General features: G+C 41.1%; 1 protein-coding gene across 1 annotated transcript in view; it reads right to left on the bottom strand.

Annotated features, from left to right (window-relative positions):
* Nucleotides 1-24,001, bottom strand: part of MATCAP2 (microtubule associated tyrosine carboxypeptidase 2) — a 28,037-nt gene extending 4,036 nt beyond the window's left edge. The window contains exons 1-6 of the mRNA XM_075083585.1: nucleotides 23,749-24,001; nucleotides 16,457-17,139; nucleotides 6,927-7,070; nucleotides 4,695-4,827; nucleotides 3,191-3,496; nucleotides 2,591-2,688 (exon numbers count right to left, since the gene is read on the bottom strand). Of these exons, the coding sequence (XP_074939686.1) occupies nucleotides 2,591-2,688; nucleotides 3,191-3,496; nucleotides 4,695-4,827; nucleotides 6,927-7,070; nucleotides 16,457-17,139; nucleotides 23,749-23,773 (1,389 nt within the window). The 5' untranslated portion in view covers nucleotides 23,774-24,001. The remainder of the gene's footprint in view (nucleotides 1-2,590; nucleotides 2,689-3,190; nucleotides 3,497-4,694; nucleotides 4,828-6,926; nucleotides 7,071-16,456; nucleotides 17,140-23,748) is intronic.
* Between the last annotated feature and the right edge of the window lie 1,681 nt (nucleotides 24,002-25,682).

Genomic DNA, 25,682 nt, shown 5'->3' with positions numbered 1-25,682 from the left:
GGAAACACAACAGTAGGTGACATTTTGCCGCTTTTGCTTCTTAAAACTATGGTAGGTATGCTGTACTGAAGTGCACCCAATATCTGCATTCTGTGTCTCTTCTTTAATATTACTTGCATGCAATTGCCACATGAATTTTTTGCAGTGCTTCCCATATTCAATTCTTTACTGCAAAGTTTTAAAACTGCTCCTTCCAAAAGCATCTTTCCGCAGGCTTCAGGCTCTTTCCTTGGTCACTTCCAGGTGTGCTGAACAGCTTTCACAAGTGCACAAGCAGCGTTCCAGTTCCACACATTGCTCTCTTATACATTGTAAGTAATGTCAGAAGCATCAGGAAGGCACGGCTGCCTCCATCAGCAGATCTCTAGCACTCATATGAGAACAGAAGACACAGAAACTTCAGCATGGCTCTATCTTAAATACATTCACGTGAGAAAGCAGTGCTCTGGTTTTATTACTGTGTTAACTACATACTAAAGCTCAGAAGCAATTTGTTGTCAGGAGTATAGTTACTGCTTTTGTTTCCTTTTATGTTCATACCTTTATTGTATATTCAATAAAAACGTGCCTAAGGTAGGCATGCTGAGAAAGATGAGCTCACTTATTACAATACAAGAACACTGAGAATCTTCAAAAGGCAATGAAAATTTTCCCACTAAGCACTGGGCTTCCCTATGTTTAAATCCTGTACTTTTCCTTCTGACCTGGAAGACACACCAGCTGAGCTCAATACTCCCTTTGGAACAACCTGATCCTCTTATTCCACCCTAAACAAACAAAGAAATCACTTTTTAGAGGGTGATAAACTCATAATAACCACAGGGTAGATGTCAATGCGAGATTAATATTCCTCAGTGATCAGGGAACATATTTTTCCTGAGAGTATGTGGAGATACTGGAGCAGGCCCAGTGAAGGGCCACTAAGATGATTAAGGCACTGGAGCATCTGACATGAGGAAAGGCTGAGAGAGCTGAGTCTGTTCAGTCTGGAGAAGAGAAGGCTCAGGGGGATCTTACCATCAGATATCTGATGGGAAGGAATGATGAGGGATTCAGACTCTTCTCAGCAGTGCCCAGCGGCAGGGCAAGAGGCAATGGGCACCGGTTAAAATGCACAGAATTTCATCTAAACACAAAGTGCTTTTTTTACTCTGAGGGTGGTACAACACTGGCACAGGCTGCCCAGAGAGGTTGTGGCGTCTCCACCAGTGGAGATACTCAAAGCCCAACTGGACGTGGTCCTGGGCAACCTACTCAAGCTGACCCTGCTTAAGCATGGGGGGTTGGAGTAGATGGTCTTGAGAGGTCCCTGTGGACCTCAACCAATCTGTGATGCTCAGAGCAGGCACTGCCCTTATACAGAAATTTCCAGTTTGATTGCAGAATATGTGTGCAGCAAAACCATTCAGAATAGACTTTATGATCCCTTGATTTTAGAAGTTGTAAAGTCAAGTACTTATAAATCATCATACTGCTAGAATTAAATTGCTTGTAGACCCTTAATGTGGATGCCTAGCCACGTGGATTATATTTGAATCTCTAATTATATGAGGAATTACTTATAACATTTTTGAAGTGGCTTGACGATCCTACAGGCTCCTTGAAGACAGAAAGGGATAAAGCAGCGCAGGAGCAATATGTGTTCAGTAGTTTAGCAGGCAGAAGCTGTGTGGAGTTAAGTAGACTTAAAGCAAAAGGGAGTTTCAGAGACTAAAGTTGCAGAGACTTCTTTGACAGTGCAATTTTATTTTCAGAGCTTCCTAACTTGGTTCAGTTACCAAAATAGCTCTGCTCACCAATGCGGATGTTTCTGACACTAAAGGCAAAACGTCTTAAATGTGGACCAAAACCCTCTATCGTAATATGCTGCTTCCCTTTATCACCCACTGATTGCCAAGTAGGCAGAAATGTTGGTATACCAGCTCTAAATGCAAGCATAACAAAATCAGTTTAAATCCTGGTTTATGTGAGCATGAACCCTGCTTTATGAACTGTGGAAACTTAGCAGTCCAAGGATTTGGTTCAGGAAGTGTGACAAAGTTTCTGCACTTCTCAGTATGATTTTGAGACCAAACAAGCAATGGCAGTTAGAATGGACATAAAATCTCTGAATGTAGAAATACCATGTATTCTGGGAAAAAAAAAACACCCTATTTTTTAAAAAACATCAGAGGTGCCATCAGTGAGAGAAAATTGGGATGAAAAACTCTTTGTGGTGGAAGGGCATGCTTTAGCATCAAATGGTTAATTTTGCTTCCTTCTAGAACTACCACCTTATCTAGTACCTGTCCCACTTGCCCAAGGCAGTCTGTCATACTGCCAGTCAGGCAGCATCCTGTAAAGGGAGGAAAGGAACGTCTGACAAATATGACCATAAAATCTTAATCTGATAAGCAAGGAATGAGGAAAAGCTGGTAAAAATTTTTAGGACCTCAAAATATTTGTAACTTGCGCTGTGTAATACAAGGTGCTGTACAGAACACAGGTTTCTAGATCAATGTAAAACAGAGCACAGTGACTCACAGCTCTTTACAGGCAGGCTTGCTGAAATGATAAAGCCGTATCCTTTGATAAGGATGAGTCCACTCACCTTTCCCAGGGCTGTCAGAAGGTGGAAATCAATGGACTCCCTGTATCTCAGAATTCGGAGAATGCCATCCAAGTACACCTGATCCTTATTGAAGCAGCCTAAAAGGAATCAAGATACATCACACTCTATCAGGGTTTGTTCAAGGCATGTTCTCAGAAGCCATTATGAGCAGAACAATTTTGTTTTTAAAAACTCGATATTTATATCCCAGGTTTTGAAAACCTTCCCAAAAACTAACTAGAAGGCTAAACCCACTACCCAAAGAAACTGAACACAGAAGATGGTGTCTGTGAATATCCACAGCAACGTTTACATCTCTTGTAATAAACATGAAGTCAAACTTTTTCATTTGTTTGCATTTACGTTCTTGCTTCCAACAAAAAAAAAAATCCATTACTGATTCAATTTGAAAGTCTCATGGACGTGCATTTGCAGCCTTGTTTTCAACAGCATAAATCCTGCTGCCTCATTTCAGGAAGTGTAGAGTCCCATTTCTCCCTTTTGCAAAGGTTTTACTATGTGACATGATGGAGGAGCTTTGTGCATGTTCTGAAAACCTCCCTGAAGAACAGAAATAGAGAAGACAAATAGGGAGCCCACCTGGTTGTGATGTGTCAGTCCACCCTCTCTTGGCTCGTACGCAGTAATCCCACCTAGTATTGGGGTCCTTGACAAATTTCCCCACGTCCTGGAAAAGCTGACTGAAGGACATTTGGCTAGCCTGATACACTGTGTAGTAAAGCAGGGCAGCTCTCCAAAGGAAAGGGTCTTTGCGGAACAGGACACTGTGAATGCTCGCCAGCCCCTCTTCTGTAGGGTTGATTGGTTTTAACCCGTGTTTTCTACGTCCATTCCAGTTGCACCAAGGCTGGCTGTTGTTGTTAAAACCCCTAAAGTAATGAGTTCCTGAAAAAAAAGGAATATGGGACTTACAACAGAAGCATCTAATGATTAAAAAATATATAAAACATGGAAGGAAGATGCTCATTTCAGAAATCTGAACTGGTAGGACTGGGTACTGGGAAAAGTGCCAACTTTAGCCTTGCCTACAACAGAGAATTTTGTCAGAGGTAGATACATGGTGCAATTATTCACCTGCTGACTGCAGGTGAGACTCCTGAAAATGCCTAAGGAACACAAATGTCAGCAGGGCTTGAGTTCCCAAATCAGTAGAAAGGAATGTTCAAAAGTGTCTTATATGCTGAATGCTTTGAGAATAGGCTAGACATTGTAGTGAACCGAAGAAAGGAGAATCGAAGTAAGGGGGCAGAAACGTTGCCTCCTGAAGATGATTGAACAGCCCTACCACAGCATTGGAATAGATTATGTCCCCTTACAATGTGTGTAACAGCGGTTCAAGGCAATTGCAAGGCTTATTCTTCACTTGAAACTCAGGCACTAGCCAAGTTTATCCACTTTTGATGTACTCAGTTAAAACAGATTCACTGAAAAGTTTGTAGAAATTTTCCACAGGGCTGGGCCAACCTTTTGTAATAGAAAATCAAGGCAATCTTACACCAGTTTAGGGGTCGCTGGGTAAATTCTTTGTACCTAAAGCTTGCCTGCATTTGCAAGCAGTGCAGCATAACAGGAGCAGATTTGTAAAGTGAAATGCCTGGTACTGAGGTTGAATGGTCATACTATTTTTGTTTCCTTTTTTTTTTTTTTTCTCCAGACTAGCTCTAAATTGCTCTCATGAGCAAAATGTCCCTGAGCAGTGACCGCACAGGAGGTATGCCCTGGAGCGAAGCCTCTGGGCTAGCAGCATCTGAAAGGATTATACTTTGCCTGCTCCAAGATTCCTTTGGGATATGAACCTCAGTGCAGTAAATGGGACTTGCTGGTGGACTCTATTCAAAACCTCGTTCCTCATCTGACCTAAAATGCTAATGAACACGAACCCTAGGAATCCTCAAGTGGATTATCTTCCTTTTACTGCATGCTACAGTGATAAATAGGTTTCTCCTTCCCTTTAGCACACGTTATTTAGACAGAAACATTCCCTCCTTCTGTATATGTACAGTGCCTGGCCCATCATTGCAAAATAAAGAGAAAAGCATGCAAGTACTCCCCTTTGCCTGAAGAACTGATGCCATGCTCGTACCAATTTCATGTCTCAGCATCCCTTCCAGCCAGTGCTCTCGCGCAGTGGAAATATTGATAGTGAGAGTGGGGCGGCCATTCACCACTGTCATTGAGGCTCGAGATAGCAGGTCCTCCGTGAGATGGACCACAATCTGAGGATGAGAGAGTTCGGGTAGCAAAGAGCTCTCTTCTTGCTCCTGTTCCTGCTTTTTCCTTTGGCCCTTCCATTACTTCATTTATCTTCGGTCCCTTGGCCCTCAGAACTCTTCCTTGCCACCACCTATGAGAGACACTTCTGACTCCACTGAGCTATCCTAGTCACCTGTGCTGCTGACAAAGCCTCAGACTTCACTGGGACTCGGCACAACGGTTAAGATAGACATGAGACTGCAAAATTTAATATGGTTACACTGACCAGATTAATTTTTTTTTTTTTTTTTGGGGGGGGGGGCGGAATCATATGCAGAATAAATTTTTTGAATGGTGTCTAATTACCTTGGTATTACTGAGAACTGAAAAATATTAGATAAGCACACAAAAATTGACTAGGTATCTATATACTTAACTGTCTGAAGCCTTTTTGGTTGCAATTCTAAAGCCACATGAATGAGAGGGGGAAGCACTGTGTACTTTGGATCCTGATACATGATGCAGACCTGAAATATTATTAAAATACTAAAATAATATTAAAATATTAAAATAAAATGTAATTCCTGTTTTCCCTTGGAAAATTGGTAATCAAAACAAAAGCTGCCAGAGAAGGAGATTAATGCATATTGATATATTTTGTTATTTGAGTTTAAAAAGACTTTTTAAACAAGTGACTAGGAGGGAGAAGGGAAACTCTGTTTGTTGAAGACTAAGCACCTTTCCCTATTCATGTAATGCCTAAAGAAATAGTACTGCTCGGAAAGGTACAAGGGAGAGTACCTACAAAAGAGATAATTTTTTTTTTAATATCAAAGTTAACAAACTAGAACCTGGGGATCAAAGGCATTTACATGACACTTCCCTGTATTCAAAACCCACCATTCAGCTTCAAGTTCAACAGCAAACAGTTAGTCCCACAAACCTCATATTTCAGAGACAGGTAAATCCCAAAGCATTTAGATTTAAAGCATGGATACCACTTAGCTTTATTAACCTCTCTTCAACTGGAGAATTTTCATAATATTTTAGATCATACTGAGCATGATGTATTAACCTTGTTTTTGCAGAAAAAGTAAAGCATTTCATTAAGGACATGGGATGTTTGATGAGGGTGTAGGATCCTGCTTCCATGAAGACAAACCAAGACAAAAATGAATGCAAAGGGAGATAAAAGCACAGTAAAGACCAAAATTATTTTTTTTTCTGTTTGCTCTAAACTGTAGTTTTATAACCTCATTCTTAGAAACAGGTAAGGCCTGGTACAAGTGCCAGATTATAGCCTCCCAAAAAGGTCTCAGGAGTTTAACGGTTTCTCCTAATAATATTATGTTTATTAATTAATCCTAGTTTCTGGGAAACTAATTTTTGTCTCTTGGTCTCCCATTCCAGACTCCTCTTGCTCACTGCGAGTGATCTCACCCATGTCTTGGACTGTGTCAGCTGGTGTTTTCATTTGGAATAATTCTCTTTTGATACATTGAATTTCATCTGACTCGTCCAAGAAATTCTGTGTAACTCAACAAAATGGACTTTTTAAACCCTGAATATAGGAAATAAGTTTTTTGCACAGGGCTTAAAAAACTAGATGGTTAAAGTCAGGAGAAATCAGCACTCAAACCAACTCAACAAGCCAACCTCTTTCAGACATTTTTATTCACTTATGTCACTTTCATTTGTGTTGCTTCTTATAAATCAGTCTCTTGGGCTGCTGCTTATTTTTCTTGGCCTTTGCTTAACTCTTTCCTTTGGTGTAAATAATTTGATACCAGAGAACGGATGGCAGAACTGATGAATAAATGGAAACATGCTAGTCAGTAGCTGAAAAAAAGGAGGGAAGGAAGGGTGTCGTTCTTGGGTACTCCCAAAAGAGGGGAATCAGGAAACAGGCAGGCTCAGAGAGATGGCTGAAGCATTCACAAGGAATTTTCATCATTTCAATTGTTCAAAAATTAGACTGGGCACAGCCATGAGAAAAATATAATGTAAGGCATATTCTTGTAGTTATGGAGGAAAGACCTCCTAAATGGTCTCTTGTGTCCATCCATGCATAATTTCTAAGATCTACATAAATATTTCTCTCCTGATCCACTGCATGACTTACCTCACCAAGACAGCCTTCTTTCACCATATATTTCCTGACATGATTCCAGATGCGACTTTTGGTCAGCAAGCTGCCTCCAGTGGCCTGTTCAAATTTTTCATAGCTTCCGTATTTCTGCAGTGTCCGCTCCATAATGTTAATGGACTAAAAAATTCAAAAGCACAGCAAATATGAATGCAGTAAGACCCCCGAGTCAGACTGGCATGTATGTTCTTTCTCTCCCTCTCAATCGCTCCCTTCTTTAAAAAAAATCTTTCTTCTTTCTTTAACTCATTGGGAGTCACTATCAAACCGTAGTCATTAGATATAGGCTGACACACTCTATAATCAAGTTATATCATCTTCAGACATACATTCATGCCAAAGTATTGAAAAAAGATTCTGATCAACTCATCTTGGACCCACATACATCAGCATGTCAGAGATGATTATCAGTCTAGTGCAATAATACCCATTTTCCCTTTAGTTTTGGGAAAGTTGTGCAACTGCCTTGTAAATCAGACCTACCAGGTCACAAGGACATTTGCATTTCAAGTTGTCAGCATGTCTCTTTTTATGGTTTTTCCAAAGAATTTTATAAAGATCAACTATTACTGTAATCTTGCTTCATTTCTTGGTATTTTCTAATTGAGGAAAGCTGATCCACGATTAAGCAGATGTATAACTATAATTTCAATGATAATATTTCTATAAAAATGTCTCCTTACAATTAAATCCTCTGTACCATGGGTGTGTTTCAGAAAGGAGGAGAGAGAACAGGAACTATATTCACATAACTTTCATTTAAACTTTTCATTTAAACCACAGTATCTCTTTATAACCCCACCAAAATGAAGGAGGAATGTTCCGTTAGGCAAATAAAGTGGTACCAACTTCAGTCCTCTTACATATTGCTGCTGGAAGAAGTAATTTTTGGGTGGAAAGCAGAGCATGATGCCTGTAACATAATCTGGACTCGGCATGTGGAAGATGTTAGTGGTGGGGTGTGAAATGCTCATCCCCAGTAATCTACTTCCCAAAATGTCATTTCACAACCTTAAAAGAAAATGTGGTATAGAATAACTTGTGCCCAGCAATAGCCCAGCTACAGGGAACAGCTTTTTTTTCACAGATATGATAACACAAGCTCCCAAGAATCATAGAATCATAAAGGTTGGAAAAGACCTCTAGGATCATCAAGTCCAGCCATCAACCCAACACCACCATGTCTCCTAAACCATGCCCTGAAGTGCCACGCCTAACATTTTTTGAACACCTCCAGGGATGGTAACTCCACCACCTCTCTGGGCAGCCTGTTCCAATGCCTGACCACTCTTTCAGTGAATACATTTTTCCTAATATCCAATCTAAACCTCCCCTGATGCAACCTGGGGCCATTTCCTCTCGTTCAATCATAAGTAACCTGGGAGAAGAGACCAACCCCCACCTTGCTACAACCTCCTTTCAGGTAGTTGTAGAGAGCGATAAGGTCTCCCCTCAGCCATTTTTCTCTAAACAACCCTGTTCCCTCAACCTCTCCTCACAGAGGAAAAAATATTACTGATATTACCTTAAAAAAATCAATGTTCTTGCTAAGAAAATACCACTAATGATGAAGGTAGACATCTTGCGGACTTCTTTTTATGACGTACACTTAGATCCATGCATGAAGCTGATAACATGCTTGTTGTTTCCAGCTATGTAATTCTGACAATGTCAAATTGACTTATTGTCCACAAAAATAGGATTCATTTTGTATCTGTCACAAGTACTAACAATCTTATTCTAATATTTTTCAAGCTGAAACTAAGCAACCCTGAGTAATTGCTACTGAAATCCATAAATGCTAGCTAGATGTGTTCTTAAAGTCCTGCAGCTCTTTGATGAAATATCAACTACCTGAATGCCAAAGAAATACTGCACCTAATGTTTAGTATTTCTTTGTCTGCCTCTAATAGTTGTTATTGAATTTGAAGGGCCTCCTGGTCAGATCTGAAGTTCTTTTTCAAGAATGAAGAAAGTATCATAATCTACTACCTTAGCACAGAGGGGGAAAAAAAAGGGTTAGTTTAAAGAAGGCTGTCATTTTGGGAGGTTATGCAATCTGGGAGCAAAGGATCTTGCTCCGTGATCTCTATTCCCACTACACCTGAGTGTCTGCAGGAAGTTTTTATTTACATGGCAGCAGAGGGTTATGCTGGAGAGCATTAATAGCGAATCAGAAAGTGAGGCATAAACAGAAATCTGTTGCAAATGTCACCCCTTGGTTATTCCAAGAGCTACACCACCGGTTCTTCAGGGACAGCCCAGCAGCAACCCAATACGTTACTCTCAGAACCTGGCCAAAAAGTCAGCACATGCAGCCTCACGAGATTGACTCTGGCAGACACAGGCTCACCATAAAGCTGCCCAGCATTGTTATGTGAACCCTGTCTCCTCTCATTGCCCCCTGTGTGGCCAGAACTCCCTAGGCACCATACAGTAGTTTCAGGCTTGACAGGGACTTGCACTAGACCCACTAGGGGCCTGGTGACACTTGGCTGGTTCCCAGGATCTGGCCCATTTGAGCAGCTGTGCCCCTGCACTTGCTGAAGCTAGAATGAGTAAGAAGTGGATGTTATAAAGGCAGGCACTAATGAGGAACACCTTATCTTTTCTTTCTAAAGTTTGCTTTATAAGATCAGGCGTCAGGATGTCTGAAAAGAGGTATCATAAAAAGAGGAATGCCATGCCACTACCTGAGCCACCGCAAACGATTTGGCTTTGCCTCTCCCTGTTACAACACTGCAAGAAGCACACGCAGTGGCACAGCTCGACGTTGTGTGTTACGCAGCCCGACTTGGCACCAAAACAGGTAACTCCCAGGAGGATCAACAGGCACCTTGCAGACATTTGGCTCGATTGCAGAAAAAAAATATCTTACTGTTTCTAAAGACAAGAGGCGATGGGACTGCTGATGTGAAAACTGCAACGTCCTTCTGCAACTTAAAAACAAATCATGTTTTTCAAGACGAATGTATTAAAAATCAAGGGTACACCCCATGTGGTGCAAATTGGGTAGTTCTAGCATCATTTTGCGTAGCCACTACTGTAGGTATTTGACAGAGGTACAGTACTGTTATTTTTACTCTTACTCCCATCACCTTATTGCACAGAAATATGAGTAAGGGCAACTACACATCTGTACTGGTGACCTACGAGGTAAATAGGATTTTGGTTCCCAGTAACTTCCCCGTACATTAGGTCTTGTACAGATGCATAGGTGCGGCAGGGCCTAAAAGATTATAAAAAGAGATTAGACAGGTCTTTCTATGTCCGTAACTAATAATTTTTTCTTGTGAACAGTCAAGTCTTAATATCACTTGTCATTTAAAAATGAAGCAAGGCTAGTGTCTAAGTATTAAAAGAAGGAATACAGGAGTCCCTCATGCAGGGCCTAATGTTTCTGCAGAGTAATGACAATGGCTTCTAGCAAAATTTAGCATCAAGGGCTAGATGTAAAGGACAAATCAGAACAAAATCTAGTTCTTGTTTAATAGCTTCTATATTTTCCAAAAGGATTTTCTCCTTTTTTTTAATTACATGTGGATTTTAATTTCTAAAAACATTGGCTGCTTTATAAATTTTTCAGTGTCTGCAAATGCTGAGGCATCTTCCTGCTTTACACAAAATCCTTGGTTAAAGAAGCAACCCAAAAATGCCTGCCCCATATCCCAGGAAGTTAATTCTCAGCCGGCAACCTGAGTAATTAATGACAATAGTTCTGCAGTTTCCTTTGCAAGGTGCCAGATCCTTAAGATATTAATGTTACTTGCTAGTTGTTTGGTGTAGCTGGTTTCTCTGAGCAATTAGTTAACTTCATTTGCTCACGCTGAAAGAACTCTCTGAATTAATCTTTGGGCATGAAATTTGTCTTCATGACTTGTTGATATTACATTTCAATGAAGTCATTAGATTAAGCACACTAAATACCCACTTAAATTCTATGATACTTAAGTTCCTTTGAATGTGCACCAGTGATTTACATAGGTTTGTTATTCCAGGGAACTCTCCTGCCTTAGTCAGAGTGCAGGTATCTTCTAAACCACCTCATCACAACAAACAGTGAGAAAATGAGCACTGAACACACCAAAAACTTCCTGCTTGACCATCCATCACAGCAAACTCGCTTTCGGTGGGATGCCGAAGGCTGCCTCCTCTACCTTATGTGGCATACTGAGTAGCCTACATCCTGATGGTTCAGCCACCTCCAAGTAGATGTGGCAAGTTTGAATCCATGCATATTGAGAAAGTCATTAAGCTCACACACGCGCGCACACACACGCGCGCACACACACACACTGCCACCAGCGCACAAATCTCTGGGGAGCAGCAGATCTCCCCAGCACCAAAATAGGCCCCATCCCCAGTGATGCTGCTGGTTTTGGCAATTCTGGCCACAACTACCCCAGCCTGTGGCGGTTCCTGCGGGGAAAAGGTTTGGGATATTTTTGGATCCTAGGCACTGAATACAACCCTGAATACAACACAGAGCCCTTCACTGGGGGTTTGCACCTGTCTCTGAGGTGAGATGACTCAAAGTCAGGCATTGCAAGAACTTGCTGGGAAAGGGGAAAATCCAGACCAGCATGCCAGCTCTTGCCTATTCCAACATCCAACTGTGAACTTGTTTTCCAGCCTCTGGGCCAGCAGAAAGCAGGTACTGATATTGCCACAGTTCCTAAGGCCAAGCTGTCAACTCTTCAGCAACAGGTAACAAAATGGAAGAAAAGAAGGACAACGTGGCTGTACCAGGTTACTGGTTAGGAGTAGTAAGTCCTGTTCTTTTCATTATTACCTAAAAGGTCTGCTTTAATCCCTCTGATTGCTACCAAGGAGCGCCAAAAGCAGCAAAGGTCCCAAGACAAGTCCCCTTGCACAGCAAACTCTGCTGATGCTCAATAAAGTCATGACACAGAAGCACTAACAAGCGCAAGACAAGGCTCTGTTTAATTAACAGGTTTAGGTTTTGGTGGTTGTGGTGGATTTTTTAAACAGATTATTTACCAAGTAGGTGTCTGAATCCCAAGTCACCCATGTGTAGCAACACAGCTTAGTTACTTGAGAGTTACCCGTTACCTGTACTGATAAGACATGTTCATGAATTGTTCGAGGCAAAGACATTAGAAAATGGGTTCAGTGACCTCGGAGTCAGCCCCCTGCGTTCAGTCAGCTCATCCTCCATTCAGAAGCAGCTCTGCTACTAAAGGGTTGCAGTGTCTGCTGAGATTTACAAGACACGCAAGGCTTGCAAGCCTTTCCCCCCTGCATAGCTTATTTGCTGAGGGGAAAAACTTCTGAGCTACATCCTTAGGTAACACTAAGCTGTACCAGATGGAACTTGTTAGTCTAATCAGCAGCCATAAAATGGTAGCTGCCCTCTTTCTTGGGGTCAAGTGGAAAGGAGGGAGAGAGGTAAGAGTGGGGTTTTGAGGCTAGTCTGTTTAAGGCTGTAGTATTTTGAGTTTTATTTGGTGCTTATAGTAGCTTTTCTTTTGCATGCTTGCTCTTTGCATTATAAAGAGTGTGTTTAGTGATTTAGAACTGGTAGAAATATCTTTAATTAAAAACTTCTCAAACATTTTGCAAGGAATTAAATATTAATACTAATGTGATGAGACTGTGTCCTGGAATAAACCTGTGCTTCTACTGTAGTATCATCAGAAGTGATCTACAGTCTCCCCTAGTGGAAGAGGTAAGTTTGTGCAGGACCCTGGAAACTTACTTATGCTACTTGGATAGCCTGATATGCTTTGTGTTACATATTAACATACTTTATCTATAAATCTTAGTTTAGGAGGGAGTGTGTTACCTGTGGAGGATGAGGTGTTTTACAATTAAGTGCTTTTACAGCCCATGACACATTATTGAATTTTCAACGTGCTTACGCTGTGAGATCACCTGGGCACTGGCAAGGGTTACTCTGTGTTGAATATCTTGTTTAGCCTGCCAGCTCCACCTAGCTATTTTTCCAATATTTGATAAATTTGCTAATTGCAGGTTACATGTATTAATGACTTAAATGGTGTGTAGTACAAACATGATGTGGCACAACTGATTTATTTATTTATTAACTCAAAACTGCTATACAAGGGGAAAAAAGTATGTACAACTCTTTCACGGGGGGATTAGTCACTCCACAAAATGATGGTATTTTCAAAAATATATATGTATATAAAAATAGATTTCCTGCCTCCATGTACAATTCAAAGAAATAGGTGTTAACACATGGGTTACCTGAAGTTGCAACTTCCTTGCTGATTTTGGTTCAGCAAATTGCAACTGTTAAGTCATCTGCTCTGCAACCACTGGGCACGATTGCTTCTGCCTAAGTATTGCCACCTCTAGCATCTGTGCAAAAATAACAAACACTTTAAGCGTTAAGAAAACTTAACAATGAACAAGTAGTTTGAGCCAGGAGGAGTGCTAATAAGAAAACTTTCGTAGCACTTAGAGCACACAGTTGCTGAGTTGACCTTGAAACACAGCAATAAGAGAATTTAATTTCTGTAATACTAGGTAAGTCAATCAATGTGAAAAGCTCCAAGTCTGTATATTATTTTTTATTCTCAAGTTCTCTTCCCTAAAAGCACATAGTATGACTCATGAAAGAACCTTATTATGAAGAAAACAAGATAAAGTAGAAAGAGAGAAACAAAGAAACAGAGCAAAGTCTGAGAAGAGAGACATTAAAAATATTATTTTCAAATGTATTAATTCAAGATGTTTATGTCTGTGAAAAGTCAATGTATAAAAATGTTGGGCTGTTCCCAAAGATTAAAATCTTTGATCTGACTAGAGGTCTGGGGGTGCAGTGAGTACTCACAAGCCTGTGTGTTCTCCATTGCAGCATTGCTGTGTTAATGGCAAATACGTGGTGCTTTTTTTTTTTTTTTTAAAGGCAAAGCAAAGGCAGGGGGTGATTTGTCTTCTAGATATGTTGCAATAAGGCTATGCTAACCAATTCCACAAACATGCACAAAAGCAGAAAGAGCACTAAGAAAAACAATCTGTTTTAATGTCCTAGCAGGCTATGCACAGCTGTGGATAAAAATATTTTTGAAATTATTAAAAATCTTCTGAAATGTCAGGTTTTCAGCTCGTTTAACTGAAGCATCCTAAAATCTCCTCTATAAAATTGGTAAGTTCTGTCAGTAAAAAGCTGCTTTTACAGAGATATTAGTCATAGAAAGGCAAGTGTAAGCTGCTATAAGCACCTTTTGTAGAATAAAACAGGAATAATTCCATTTCTGTTCACATAAGGCAAAGCTCCCTAAAATAAGTACAGCAACAAATGAAAGCTAAAAATGTTTCAAAAAACAGAACTGAATTTATCCTTGTTGCAGGAAAAAGGATGACTACATGCCATTGTGTCTTTACCGCAGACTTGAATCTTGGCACTGTGAGTACCTTTTTTGCAACTGCAGTAATCCCTCCTGAACTTAACATGTCCTGTAAGATACCTACGTGTTTCTTCTGACAAGTAAAATCTGCGTTAAAAAAAAATGGCACTGAGGAAAAGCATGTGTTCTTACAATATTTGCTGATTAGAATTTTGATTAATGCTGCTCTTTATGGATAGTAAATTTGCATGAAATGAAATTCAAATTTGCTTGCAGCTGAAAATTTCTAAAGCTAGTTGTAGACAAAAAAGAGAGAGTGCCACCTGCTGGGCTGGGAGCTGTGTTAAAGCTGGTGTTTTGGTTATTTATATGAAGTGCAGGATGTGGTTGTTCAGTATTTTTAGGAGCTGAACTTTGAAGAAATACTCCTCTTGCTAAAAATTTCTATAACTTAAACTAAATGTTATGAAATAATTTATACTCCTTGGTAAGTTCTAGAAATATTGTACTTCATTGACTAGTAAACCCTTCACTACTTTTTTATAAAGTTGTTATAAAACTTTTATTTTCCCATGCTTTGTATGTAAAGTAAAAAAAGTAGAGTTACAAATTAGAATAAAATTAAGGAATCATTCGTTATTAAAATATTTATTATTTAGGTGTGGGGCTTTTTTTAATTAAAAGAAGGGTAAATCAATGACAGGTCTGCTCCATAAAATCATCATGCATAAAATAATTTTTAAGGCTCTACTACATCATGCTGAAGGGGATAATTTTCATTACATTCAGTTTGGCAAATCAGTTATTTTTGATTTGCCATAGTCTATGATTAGTGTTGCTAACATTGCTATAAAACTCCAAGGGAAACTTGCTAAAAAGCTCTAGTCAAGGAGTGGTTTTATTTGGTGTCAGTATGATTTAGTTGGTTATTTAGAAGCAGGGAAGCTGATTTCAAGAACAGATCGGCCATTCTCTGTTCTCATAAAGAAAATAAATTCTTAACGAAAACACAGCTACTGCTACTGAGTTTTTAAAATGTATAGATTTTTGAACGTGAAAATGCAGATGAAGCCTTACAATATGATCACTTTATGGGTAATTACACTTGCGTGCTTTCTTGGATTTGAAAATATATGTCAGACTCTTCACGCGTCGAGGGTCAGTTATTAGAATCCATGGTACTTTAAATCATGCATCCTTTGCACCAGGAATTTTGGGGGTTTTGAAGGGAAATATTAGTATCAGAAAGAAGTGAAACTTGGGGAATGGCAGGATCTCTTCCCAAGTAAAGTCATATTTCATATGAGCTCCCCTATTTAGAAAAGCTTGTCAGACAATAGTTTATAAAGATTAAAGAAAAACACCAACACACAAAAAAAAACCCAGAAGTGGGAAGAGGACTGTTTCTGTTACTATATAGATAAGCACTAGTTTTTGTTACTTAGGTCAAAGTTGAAAGGAAGATATTTTTTGGTGTCCTCCTTGTTGGTTTTCAGGGTTTTTTTTGTAATTCAAAGTCCGGTAGGAAGCCAGGGCAGTTACACAGAATGGCAATGTCTTGTAGCTATGCTACAGGTGTGGCTGCACATTATGAAGGGGGGAAGAAAGGAAAAAAAAAAAAAAAACTTTTAAGTTTTACCTATCTCTGGAATGGATTTTCAGTCTGCTGCTTGATTGAGCCTAAATCCTTCCAAAGTTGATTTAAACAAGGAACATCAACATATGCTTATCCAATAACCACGACCTCAAATAATTGCTATCCCCTCCCAATCCCTGTGTCACCAAGAGGATTGGCAGGATTTCTACACTGCTTTTTTCCTCTGTTTACTAAAGCCTATTTAGACATTGTATTTTTCCTATATTTGACTCTGCTTTGTTGCCTAAAAAGCTTTCTTTCCTCAAATTATGTTTAAAGTAAACCCACTTATAAGGAACTGTCCCTTTAGCCTATATAGAATCCTGTAAATACTAGGAAGGCTTTAATTTTTTTAATGAAAAAGATTGTTTTGCTTCTACTGTTGTATCCTCATCATTGATGCATTTCTCAAACAGTAGGGGAGGTTGATAAGCAGCAACAACTTTCACTTGCTACAAACAAAGCCAAATATCACCTTTACAAGTGTAGGAAAAAAATAACAGTGGAAAAGGAGGGGAAAAAAGTAACTATACCTGCTTAAGAAATCTGTCAGATGCATGGCTATGCTTAGCTAACACGTTTGGCAAAGCAGGGTTTGCATATTCAAACTGAGGATTGTATGTGAAATCTGACTTGAAGAATTTTGTCTTCTCTTTCTCCACATTGGAAGGTTTGATTGCAGTCAGTAAACAGAGTTTTCGGCTGGAGATATCTCCCTCTTTTTCATGGCTTTTTGATGACGGAGATTGCTTTGGCTTTGTTAGATTAAAATGCCTTTTAGCTTTACTTCTGGGTCGAGATGGCAGTCCTATGGTGCTCCCTGCAACTGAAATATTGTTTGTAAACTTCATGCCAGTAGACACCGGGCTAGTGATAATGACAGAGGGCTGTCTGTTTGTGCAGTACCATCCGCTGCTGAGCAAGGGTAGCGGGACTTTGATTTTGCGGTGCTCATTGCTTCGCAAGGTGGTAGAGCACTTTGTAGTTTTTCTATGTTTCTTGTGGTGAGCAGATGACTGCTTTTGCGTCTGGTGTTTTTTTTCCTCTTTGCTCTGCAGAAGGACATTGTAGCTACTGGTTCCTGTTGTGAAAGTGTCTTTAAGGATCCCAGAAGGTGGGTGCTGGAGGCTGTTCTCATTATTAATGTTCAGCTTATGTTGTTCTGGACTCAGGACTGATTTCTTAGAAAGCTCTGTCTTAGGCCAGTGAAGTTTTTCTGCATTGAGAGGAACAAAACAAAAAAAAAGGCTGAGGACAAATGTGATTGGTACTGCTGTGTGAAACAATCTTAAGGACACAAAACAGTAACATAAATGAAACACAGAACTTGTCTTAATGAGAGTCACGTTAACTTAATATTGACTTCTAAGTATACCGGAGAATTCTGTGCATATATTACTTTTGAACAATTACACTGGGACTTGTAAGATCCAGCTAAACAAGTACTTTGTGCTTGCATCTCCATGCATGAATGCACTATTCACAGCTATGCACTAACTTGTTTAAAACAAGACTCAGTGCAGGAATTTATGAATGTTTACTGTTACATTAACAAATTTTTAGTTTTAAGCAAAATCTGATTCATCCTTATCATGCAAGGAAGGCTTTCTATATTGATAAAGAATAAGTTAAAAAATAGGAAACACTACAGGAGTATGTGAGCAGTATTTACAGTGAAGTCCCACAGGGATCTGTGCTGTGATATAAGCAGTCTGGTGTAGTCTCATCTGCAAAATCTGATTCACAGAATTTACTCTCAGAAAGGATGAGAACATTGGAATGAGCCAGCCACTGTGAACAATTTACGCCACCATGTGAATAGTAATACAAATTCAGAAGACTTCAGTTTCACATATTCCTTCTTAATACAGACAGTAAGCTATATTTAAAGAGGAGAGAAAAGAGAGATCAGCTAGTTACAAACGCACCCCTGAGAACCCTCAGGACAACACTCTCGCTTCATCTATTCAAAGTTGTCCCACAGTGACAGCTGGCTTTAAGAAAATGCTTGCGAAGAAACATTGTAAACTAAACTGAATGCAAGAAGTGAATAAGATTCCTTTAATGAATGAACCCTCCTTTCTTGCTCTGACCCCTGGCACAGCCTTCAGGGGAGACAGGTCCCTGCTGTAGAGCAGCTGCATGGAAAAGTCACTGAGGATTGGAACTGTATTTAAGATTTGTGCTGGCTTGTTAGAAGTGACCCCTCTTCGCTGGTTCTAAACATCCCCTTCTCTTGCCAACCAGTTTGTCCCAGAACATTAGGTGAGCTGAAAGTAAAGGTGCAAATAAATCCTGCCACAGAGAATTGCTTCCTGCTTCTGTACCTCAAATGAAGGGATTCACAGAACAGGAGATAGGGCCAGAGCTTGGTTAAAGCCCACAAAAGGGATTTGAGCTTCAGCCCACAGTTGTACGTAGCTGAGCTGTAATTACTTTACATACAGTAATTTAGCTAATGTGCCATTAAGAGTATGAGATCATTAAATGCCTCCAAGGGAAAAAAAATCAACAGTAGTTTAATTCCAGCTTTATTTTCACAGTAAAATTAGGTTTTACTCCCAATATAAGTGCTATGACAATGTATTTCATGCTGTTGGACCTCTGTCGGTTCCACGTCAACCTGTGTTCCTCAGTTCTCCTGAAGATGTTTTTCTAAAAAGCAAAAAGACAGAGGTCCTGTTTGCATGAACATACGATGGGAAAGCTGCAGCCTGGGTGTTTCCTCCACTGGAAAGAGAGAGAAGCATTAGATCATTCCCTCCCACTAAAGCATGTCTATTTTATGCAAGCTCAGTTTTGTTTCACAGTAAATTTGCGAATCCTCTTTCTACGCTTGGTGCAGGAACGTGCTCCTTGGCGTTCCTGTTCAAATTCTGTCCGATCACTCTCAGCACATACGTGACAACCCACCTACCTGGCTTAGCTTGCTTTACCATGAGCTGTAGTGGTGAGGAACCACAGTCCCCATCACAAGGAACAGAACATCAAATAACTGTGCAGTGGGCATTCATTTATGTGTGTGCCTATCCACAAACAGCTGCTCTAAAATGAGGCATTTCTTGGACAACAGAATAAGATGACAGCTCGCACATATTTCTTGGCAAGTATTTAAGATTGACTCCAGGCCTGCGCCAAGTATTTTACAGTATGAGAATCCTTACTTTTAAGATGGGGAAATGAAAGGCAAGGTTACCAGAACGTGTGAACAAGAAATATTAAATTTCTGAGCATGTGACTTTACTTGTTTAGACAAAATTGAAGTTGGAAATTAAAGACCTACTTCTTAAAATACAGATGAGAGATAATGTAACGGCAGTGGTGGTAACACTTCTCTACTAATCAATTCACAAAAGCCACAAAGAGCAGAGAAGCCTTACATTGCTATTACACAGGGAATATTTTTAATTAATAACACACATGTATCTAAGAAGTGATAAATGGGGGGGGACACACACGATGACACCTAGAAACAGAGCTCAAAATTACTTCAAATCCACGCCCCAAGCTCTTGTGTTGATCCAATACCACAAACTTCATGACAGTAAGCTTTTAGAGCTAAGTAGTACAAGTTGGCCAGAAATAAATGCACCTGTATCTAGATAAATTCTGTACATCAGAATTCTCCTGTGAGTGTCACAGATGGGGATCAGGTGCTGGCAAGTTTCACATGCACATGGTTGATATCAAAAATAGTTGTCCCTAAATCTGTAGTTACTTTAGATGTGTAATCTTGTAGCAATGTGATTTTTGGGTTTGGTTTTTTTTTAGCTGCCAAACTAAGTGTGGCTGCCCTTAATTTCCTTCCCACTAAAGAAGGATACTGTTTGATGCATGTTTGTACTGGAAACCTAGAATCAACAGATAATCCAGCAGATTTAAAAGCTCATATTAGATAACACTGCAGTTTTACAAATAAGTCATTTAACTGCCATTCTACGTTTTTGATTGGTCCTGTGAACATCATTATTTTACAAAATAAACTAGAAAATAATATTCAAGATGTCAAAATCATGTTGCAAAACACCAAATTTTAAAATTCTTTCTCCAGTACATTTGTTTAATCTGTAATAGTTATAATTTTAAACTTGCCATCTGTAAGCTAGACAGCGTCAACCAAACTAAAAATACACTGTCTTCTAAGAAACTCAACTTACTAAACTATATCCAAGAGTTTCCAAGGATTAGCAACACCTGATGATAGAAACAAAGGTCTAGTTTTCTGAATATAAAACCAATTTGTTGCACAGCCTGTGTTCAGAAAAAATGTACTTCGGTGTTTCAAAAAGTACTGAAATATCATACTGCTATAAAGCAGCCAGAGAATGGATTATCAACCCACATTAATTACAGACTGGCTAGTAGTGATTACCAGCTTTTAAAATCTGGATACCATAGGACAGATGTCAACAGATTACTTCTAAAAGGCAAACTGAAAATCACTATACTATGGCATAAATCTATCCCACATATCACACTACAGATCATATAGGTTTTATCTTTTATATCTCATCCACGTGTTATATGTGTTCTGAATACAAATTTCCGTTTCCTGACTTCAAATATTTCAGTTTTTGCAGCAGCAAACTGTCAAAGAACATCTGCCCAAGTCTCCATCTACGTTTGAGAACCTCCCTGAAAATATGTAATTCATGTACAAAGGTCGTCTTCATTACTCTCAATTCTGAACACTCAAAGTCACAAAGCCCTAAGTCCTTCAATGATTAAAAAAAACCACAATAAAACTAGCATTATCTCTCCCAAAAAGATTTCCAGTCATGTGTACTTCAATTTTTTTTTTAATATTTTGTTCTTCTGTGAAGAAAAAAAAAAAAAAAGGCCCTAGGGACACAGGCAAGTCACTAACTGAAACAATCTGCCAGGTTTGGAGTGGAAGGTGATGATGTAGAAAGAAGCAAGAAGGAGGGTGCAGAAAAGCTGCCTGTCCCTGTTTTGGCATCATCAGGGTACCAAAGGACAGAAAACCCTCCTGTTCAAATGGAAACTTGGTCTGTCCTGGGCTGGAGCAGAGCTCTGCCCCTCTTTGGAGCTGCTGTGTTTGGTTTCTGCTACCCCATAAGGTGGGTTAGCTATTCCAGTGTTACAGCAGTACTAGAGAAGGGATGTACCCCAAGACTGCTAACACGGTACGCAGGAACCACAAATCTCACTGTAATTCTGTGCTAATGAAATACTTTCCATGCATAAGTTGCAGATACTGCTTAATCTTGTCAGAAGTTATTAGGAAAAATGTTATATTTCATGTTATATTCAGGATCTATGTTATATTATTGGCTTCCATCCTTTAGAAATTGATGAATTGAGCTAATCTTTTTAGTGTGTTAATAATACATGTGGTAAAATCCCAACATAAGAATTTTTCCTGACTTTGGAGCGTTGTAGAAAATCTTCCTCTAGGCTACTATGTAGCTACTATCCAAGCAGCTTCTTAAATACCTGTTCCATAGGTAGAATGAGGTTAATGATAGATATTTGTGGGCACAGATCTCTCTCTCTCCAGCTAGCCTTGCTCTAAAAAAGTAGAGAGCTCCTGCAGCTTTCGAGCAGCTGTCACTCAGGTTATATACATATAACGGACAAATCCTTTCCAAACTGCAGGTATGATTCTTAAGGTGCTTAGCAAAGAGCATTTCCTCTAATCCTGGGAACGTAATGGTCTGAGCCGCTGCTTTTGGTTTTCAGTTCACCTTTACCATGTTAGAATATGCTTGAACTCCTTGTTCAAAATAAGAAACCACTTCCAATAGCTTGACTTGAATTTTCAAATTTATAGAAATATATGTGGTCTGTCTCTAAGTAATAAGGAAATACCGAAGTTTGAAACTGAGAGATGCTTAGAAAATACACAGCTGTGACAAGATTCCTCCTTTGACACACTTTGCAAATGTACAGTTACATTACAGAAAAATATTTATCTTCAATATTCGGATAATATGAATACACAACTATCTGTAGTTTATGAGCTCTACACTGTGTGGTTTGTGGGTGCAGAGGGCTGTAGAAAGAATACTCTGCAAAAAACAGGCAACAGAGTGCTGTGTATGAATCTGTAATGTTCCACTGCCCCTCAAATACCACAGGCTTATGTTTGTAGGGTAACAGAATCTGACCAGAATCTTGTAGCATACTGCTTCACCACTATAAACACCTTTAAGGTTTACAAACACTCAAGATTTGAACAAGTATCAGGCGACTTGAACTAGACAGCTCTGGAAGGTCTGTCTATAACGACTGAAAATGGTTTAGCTGTAGAATTAGTCAGTGAGCTCCTACAGAAAGACCAGCGCTGAGCTATTTTCTATTTTCACAGCATGTTAGTTACTAACTAGAGCCTGTATGATGTTGGGAACTTTGACATTTAACCTAAGACTTCCCCGCCTCTAATATCCACCTATTTACTTTCCTCCTGTAACAGCATTATCTGTCGTTTAGTAACTTTAATTCTGAGCTCCAAAACCAGGGGAAGTTTCAACTATGAGCCAACTTATGTGTCTGATTCATTAACCACCAGTGTTTGTAAATAACTCTGAAATATCGAGCATTTACAGGGCTCATTGGCATGATTTTGGACTGTGCAGTTTGGTTTTTCTTCTTTAAAATTACAATGATATTTAAAATGTACTCTTTCTACTTTAAAAAAAAAAAGTAAGAACTGACTTGCAAGTTTGTCTCTACACTGAAATATGATATTATGTAACTGACTCCAAATTCAGGTTCTTCAAATTAAATCATATGAGCACAGTAATAATCAGTAAAAGTGAAGACTTGGCCCTAATGAAATCAAGTAACAAACTCCCACTGATTTAATAGACTTGGGATATAATCACAAAACACTGATTTATAGACAGACCTGCACAGGACGAAACCCCCACCCAAGCAGATCTCTAGCTCACTCTGCTGCAGCACAGGTGTGTTCAGGAATATTTGATGGGGGCAGGTACGGACCCAAAATAACTACCTTTCCTTTTAAAAAATCTCAGTCCTTTAAGATTGCAGTTGCTGCTGTATGTCTCCACGGATGCTCCATCTGATTCCACAAACTTTATTTCTACTCCCATTAACAAAAGTAACACCCTACTCGTATTCATGCACAGATGGAACTGCATATAAATTAGGCTGAGAAAGCGTAGCTGTAGGAAATCTTAACTACGATCGTAAGAGTATTGGAGGGGACACCAAGACATCTCCACCAGATCTCTCCTGGATAGATTTTCCCGTGACAAAGTAACATTGGCTTGAAGCAGCTGAAGTAGAGATACATGAAACGATGTCAAATTTAAACGAGGAAAACATCCGAGTGAAACATTTGTTTTGTAACAGCAACTGCATGGTAGATTTTCCTCCGTAACACATATACTGAAGGGAATAGTTTTGCGTGGTATCAAATACTTTTGCATATTGCCGTTATATAGCCATAATACAGGGTTTTATATACACATATTATAAAGGTTTGTTAACTTCTCTGAAAACACGGCACAGAGGAGGGCCAAAGAGCGAAAGGCACCAGATATGAGCAGGTATGAGCGTCCTTAGTGGCACCTTCTGCCCCTGGCTCCCCTGGGAGACAGGCAGGTGTCGCCTCCGGCCTCCCCGGTGTCCCCGGGAGGGGACAGGCCCGCGGGTCACCGTACTGGCGGCCGCATTCACCGAGGGACCCCTGCCCGCCTCGCCGCCTCTCCTCAAGGCAAGGCAGGGGCGCAGCCCCCTCCCCTCGGGCCCGGGGAGCAGGTACGCCCGCGGACACCCCTCGGGTGATTCGTTGCTGTCGTTCCCCCGCGAAGGAGCGGCTGGGGGCCGTACTCACCGGTGACACGGATGGACTCCAGCATGGTGCTCCGCCGGGCAGCGCCGCCGCTCTGCCCCGCCGCCTTCCCGCTGCGCGGCGGGCTCGGCCGGGGCGGGCGGCGGGCTCCCGCCTCCTGGGCGGGGAGGAGTGGGGAGCCCTGAGGGGAGGCGGAGAGGGAGGTGGCGAGAGACGCCGGACGCGGCTTCCTCGACGCCTTACCGAAGCCGGCCCGGCCCCGCCGCGGCGGAGGGAGTCCGCCCGGCCCCGCGGACTACAAGTCCCGGCATGCCCTGCGCCGCCCGAGAGCACGCGCGGCCAGGGCGGAGGGCGAGCTGCATCCTGGGAGCTGTAGTGCCGGGGACAGGGCGGCGCCGTCGCTGTCCGGGATCATAGAATCATGGAACGTCCTGAGTTGGAAGGGACCCACAAGGATCGTCAAGTCCAACTCCTGTCCCTGCACAGGACAGCCCCAAAATTCACACCGTGTGCCTCAGGGCGTTGTCCAAGTGCTTCTTCAATATCGTCAGGCTTGGTGCCGTGACTGCCTCCCCGCGGAGCCTGTGCCAGTGCTCCACCACCCTCTGGGGGAAGAACCTTTTCCTAATATTCAACCCAAACCTCCCCGGGCACATCTTCCTGCCGTTCCCTCGGGTCCTGTCATTGGTCACCAGAGAGGAGAGATCAGCGCCTGCCCCTCCTCCTCCCCTTGTGAGGAAGCTGTAGACCACAATGAGGTCTGCCCCCAGCCTCCTCTTCTCCAGGTTGAATAAACCAAGTGACTTTAGCTGCTCCTTGTACGGTTTCTTCTCTAAACCCTTCAACAACTTCGTGGCCTTTCTCTGGACACTCTTTAGTAGCTTTATGTCTTTAATGAACTGCGGCACCCAAAACTGCACACAGTGCTCGAGGTGAAGCCGCACCAGCGCAGAGCAGAGCAGGACAACCACTTCCCTCGACTGGCTGCAATGCAGCGCTTGATGCACCCCAGGACACGGTTGGGCCCTCTTGGCTGCCAGGGCACACTGCTGGCTCATGTTCAACTTGCCATTGACCAGAACCCCCAGGTCCCTCCCTGCAGAGCTGCCCTCCAGCCTCTTGTTCCCCAGGGTTACATCCAGGGTTGCTGTGCCCCAGGTGCAAAATTTGGCACTTGCCCTTGTTAAATTTCATATGGTTGGTGATTGCCCAGCTCTTCAGTCTGCCCACACCTCTCTGCAGGGCCTTGCTGCCCTCGAGAGTGTCAACAGCTCCTCCCAATTTTGTGTCACCAGCAAACTTAATTAGTATTCCTTTCAGTCCTGCATCCAAGTCATGATGCATGAAGCGAGGGTGGCCGCTGGGTGGGTGGGCACGGCACCTAGCAGCACCAACAAACATTGTTGAAAGACCCTGCTTGATCGCACAGGTGCAGCTTGGTGTCAAGTGCCAGCACCAACAAACGTTGCTGAAAGAGCCTGCTTGATCACACCGGCACAGCTTGGTGTCAGGTGCCAGCAACACTGATGGGTTTTCCGCATCATCCTGTGCAGGAGTCTAGCAGGCATAACTTGCACGGAAGTGACTGTGTGGCAGTACATCGATAATTATCAACTATCATCGTTGCTGTAATCGATAATGATTGGTATGACTGACAATTATCTGCTGGGTCTAAGGCAGGCAGAGAAAGGACTGCATGGGACAAGGGTGCTCAGCAGGCTGTGTGCTGCCCTGGGAGAGCACCAAAAGGAGCTGTTTTCTCTTGCTAAAGAGAATGCAGGAATTGCATTGCAGCAACAGTTTGTGCAATAACTGACTCTAGTGATCAAGAAGGTTGATTCTTCATTATTTTATATATTGTATGTAGTAACTACATCAATTATTACACACTGATAAGTAATAAATAGAATTTAAAGCAGAAGGTAGACTTCATATTGCACCCTTCTGTTGCTTTACTTGTTGTGCAATCTGTTACT

The sequence above is a fragment of the Phalacrocorax aristotelis genome, chromosome 2 (assembly GCF_949628215.1).
Source record: "Phalacrocorax aristotelis chromosome 2, bGulAri2.1, whole genome shotgun sequence".
In the NCBI taxonomy this organism is placed as follows: Eukaryota; Metazoa; Chordata; class Aves; order Suliformes; family Phalacrocoracidae; genus Phalacrocorax; species Phalacrocorax aristotelis.
The sequence above is the reverse complement of the archived record's forward strand: the minus strand, read 5'-3'. Positions and strand labels throughout refer to the sequence as shown.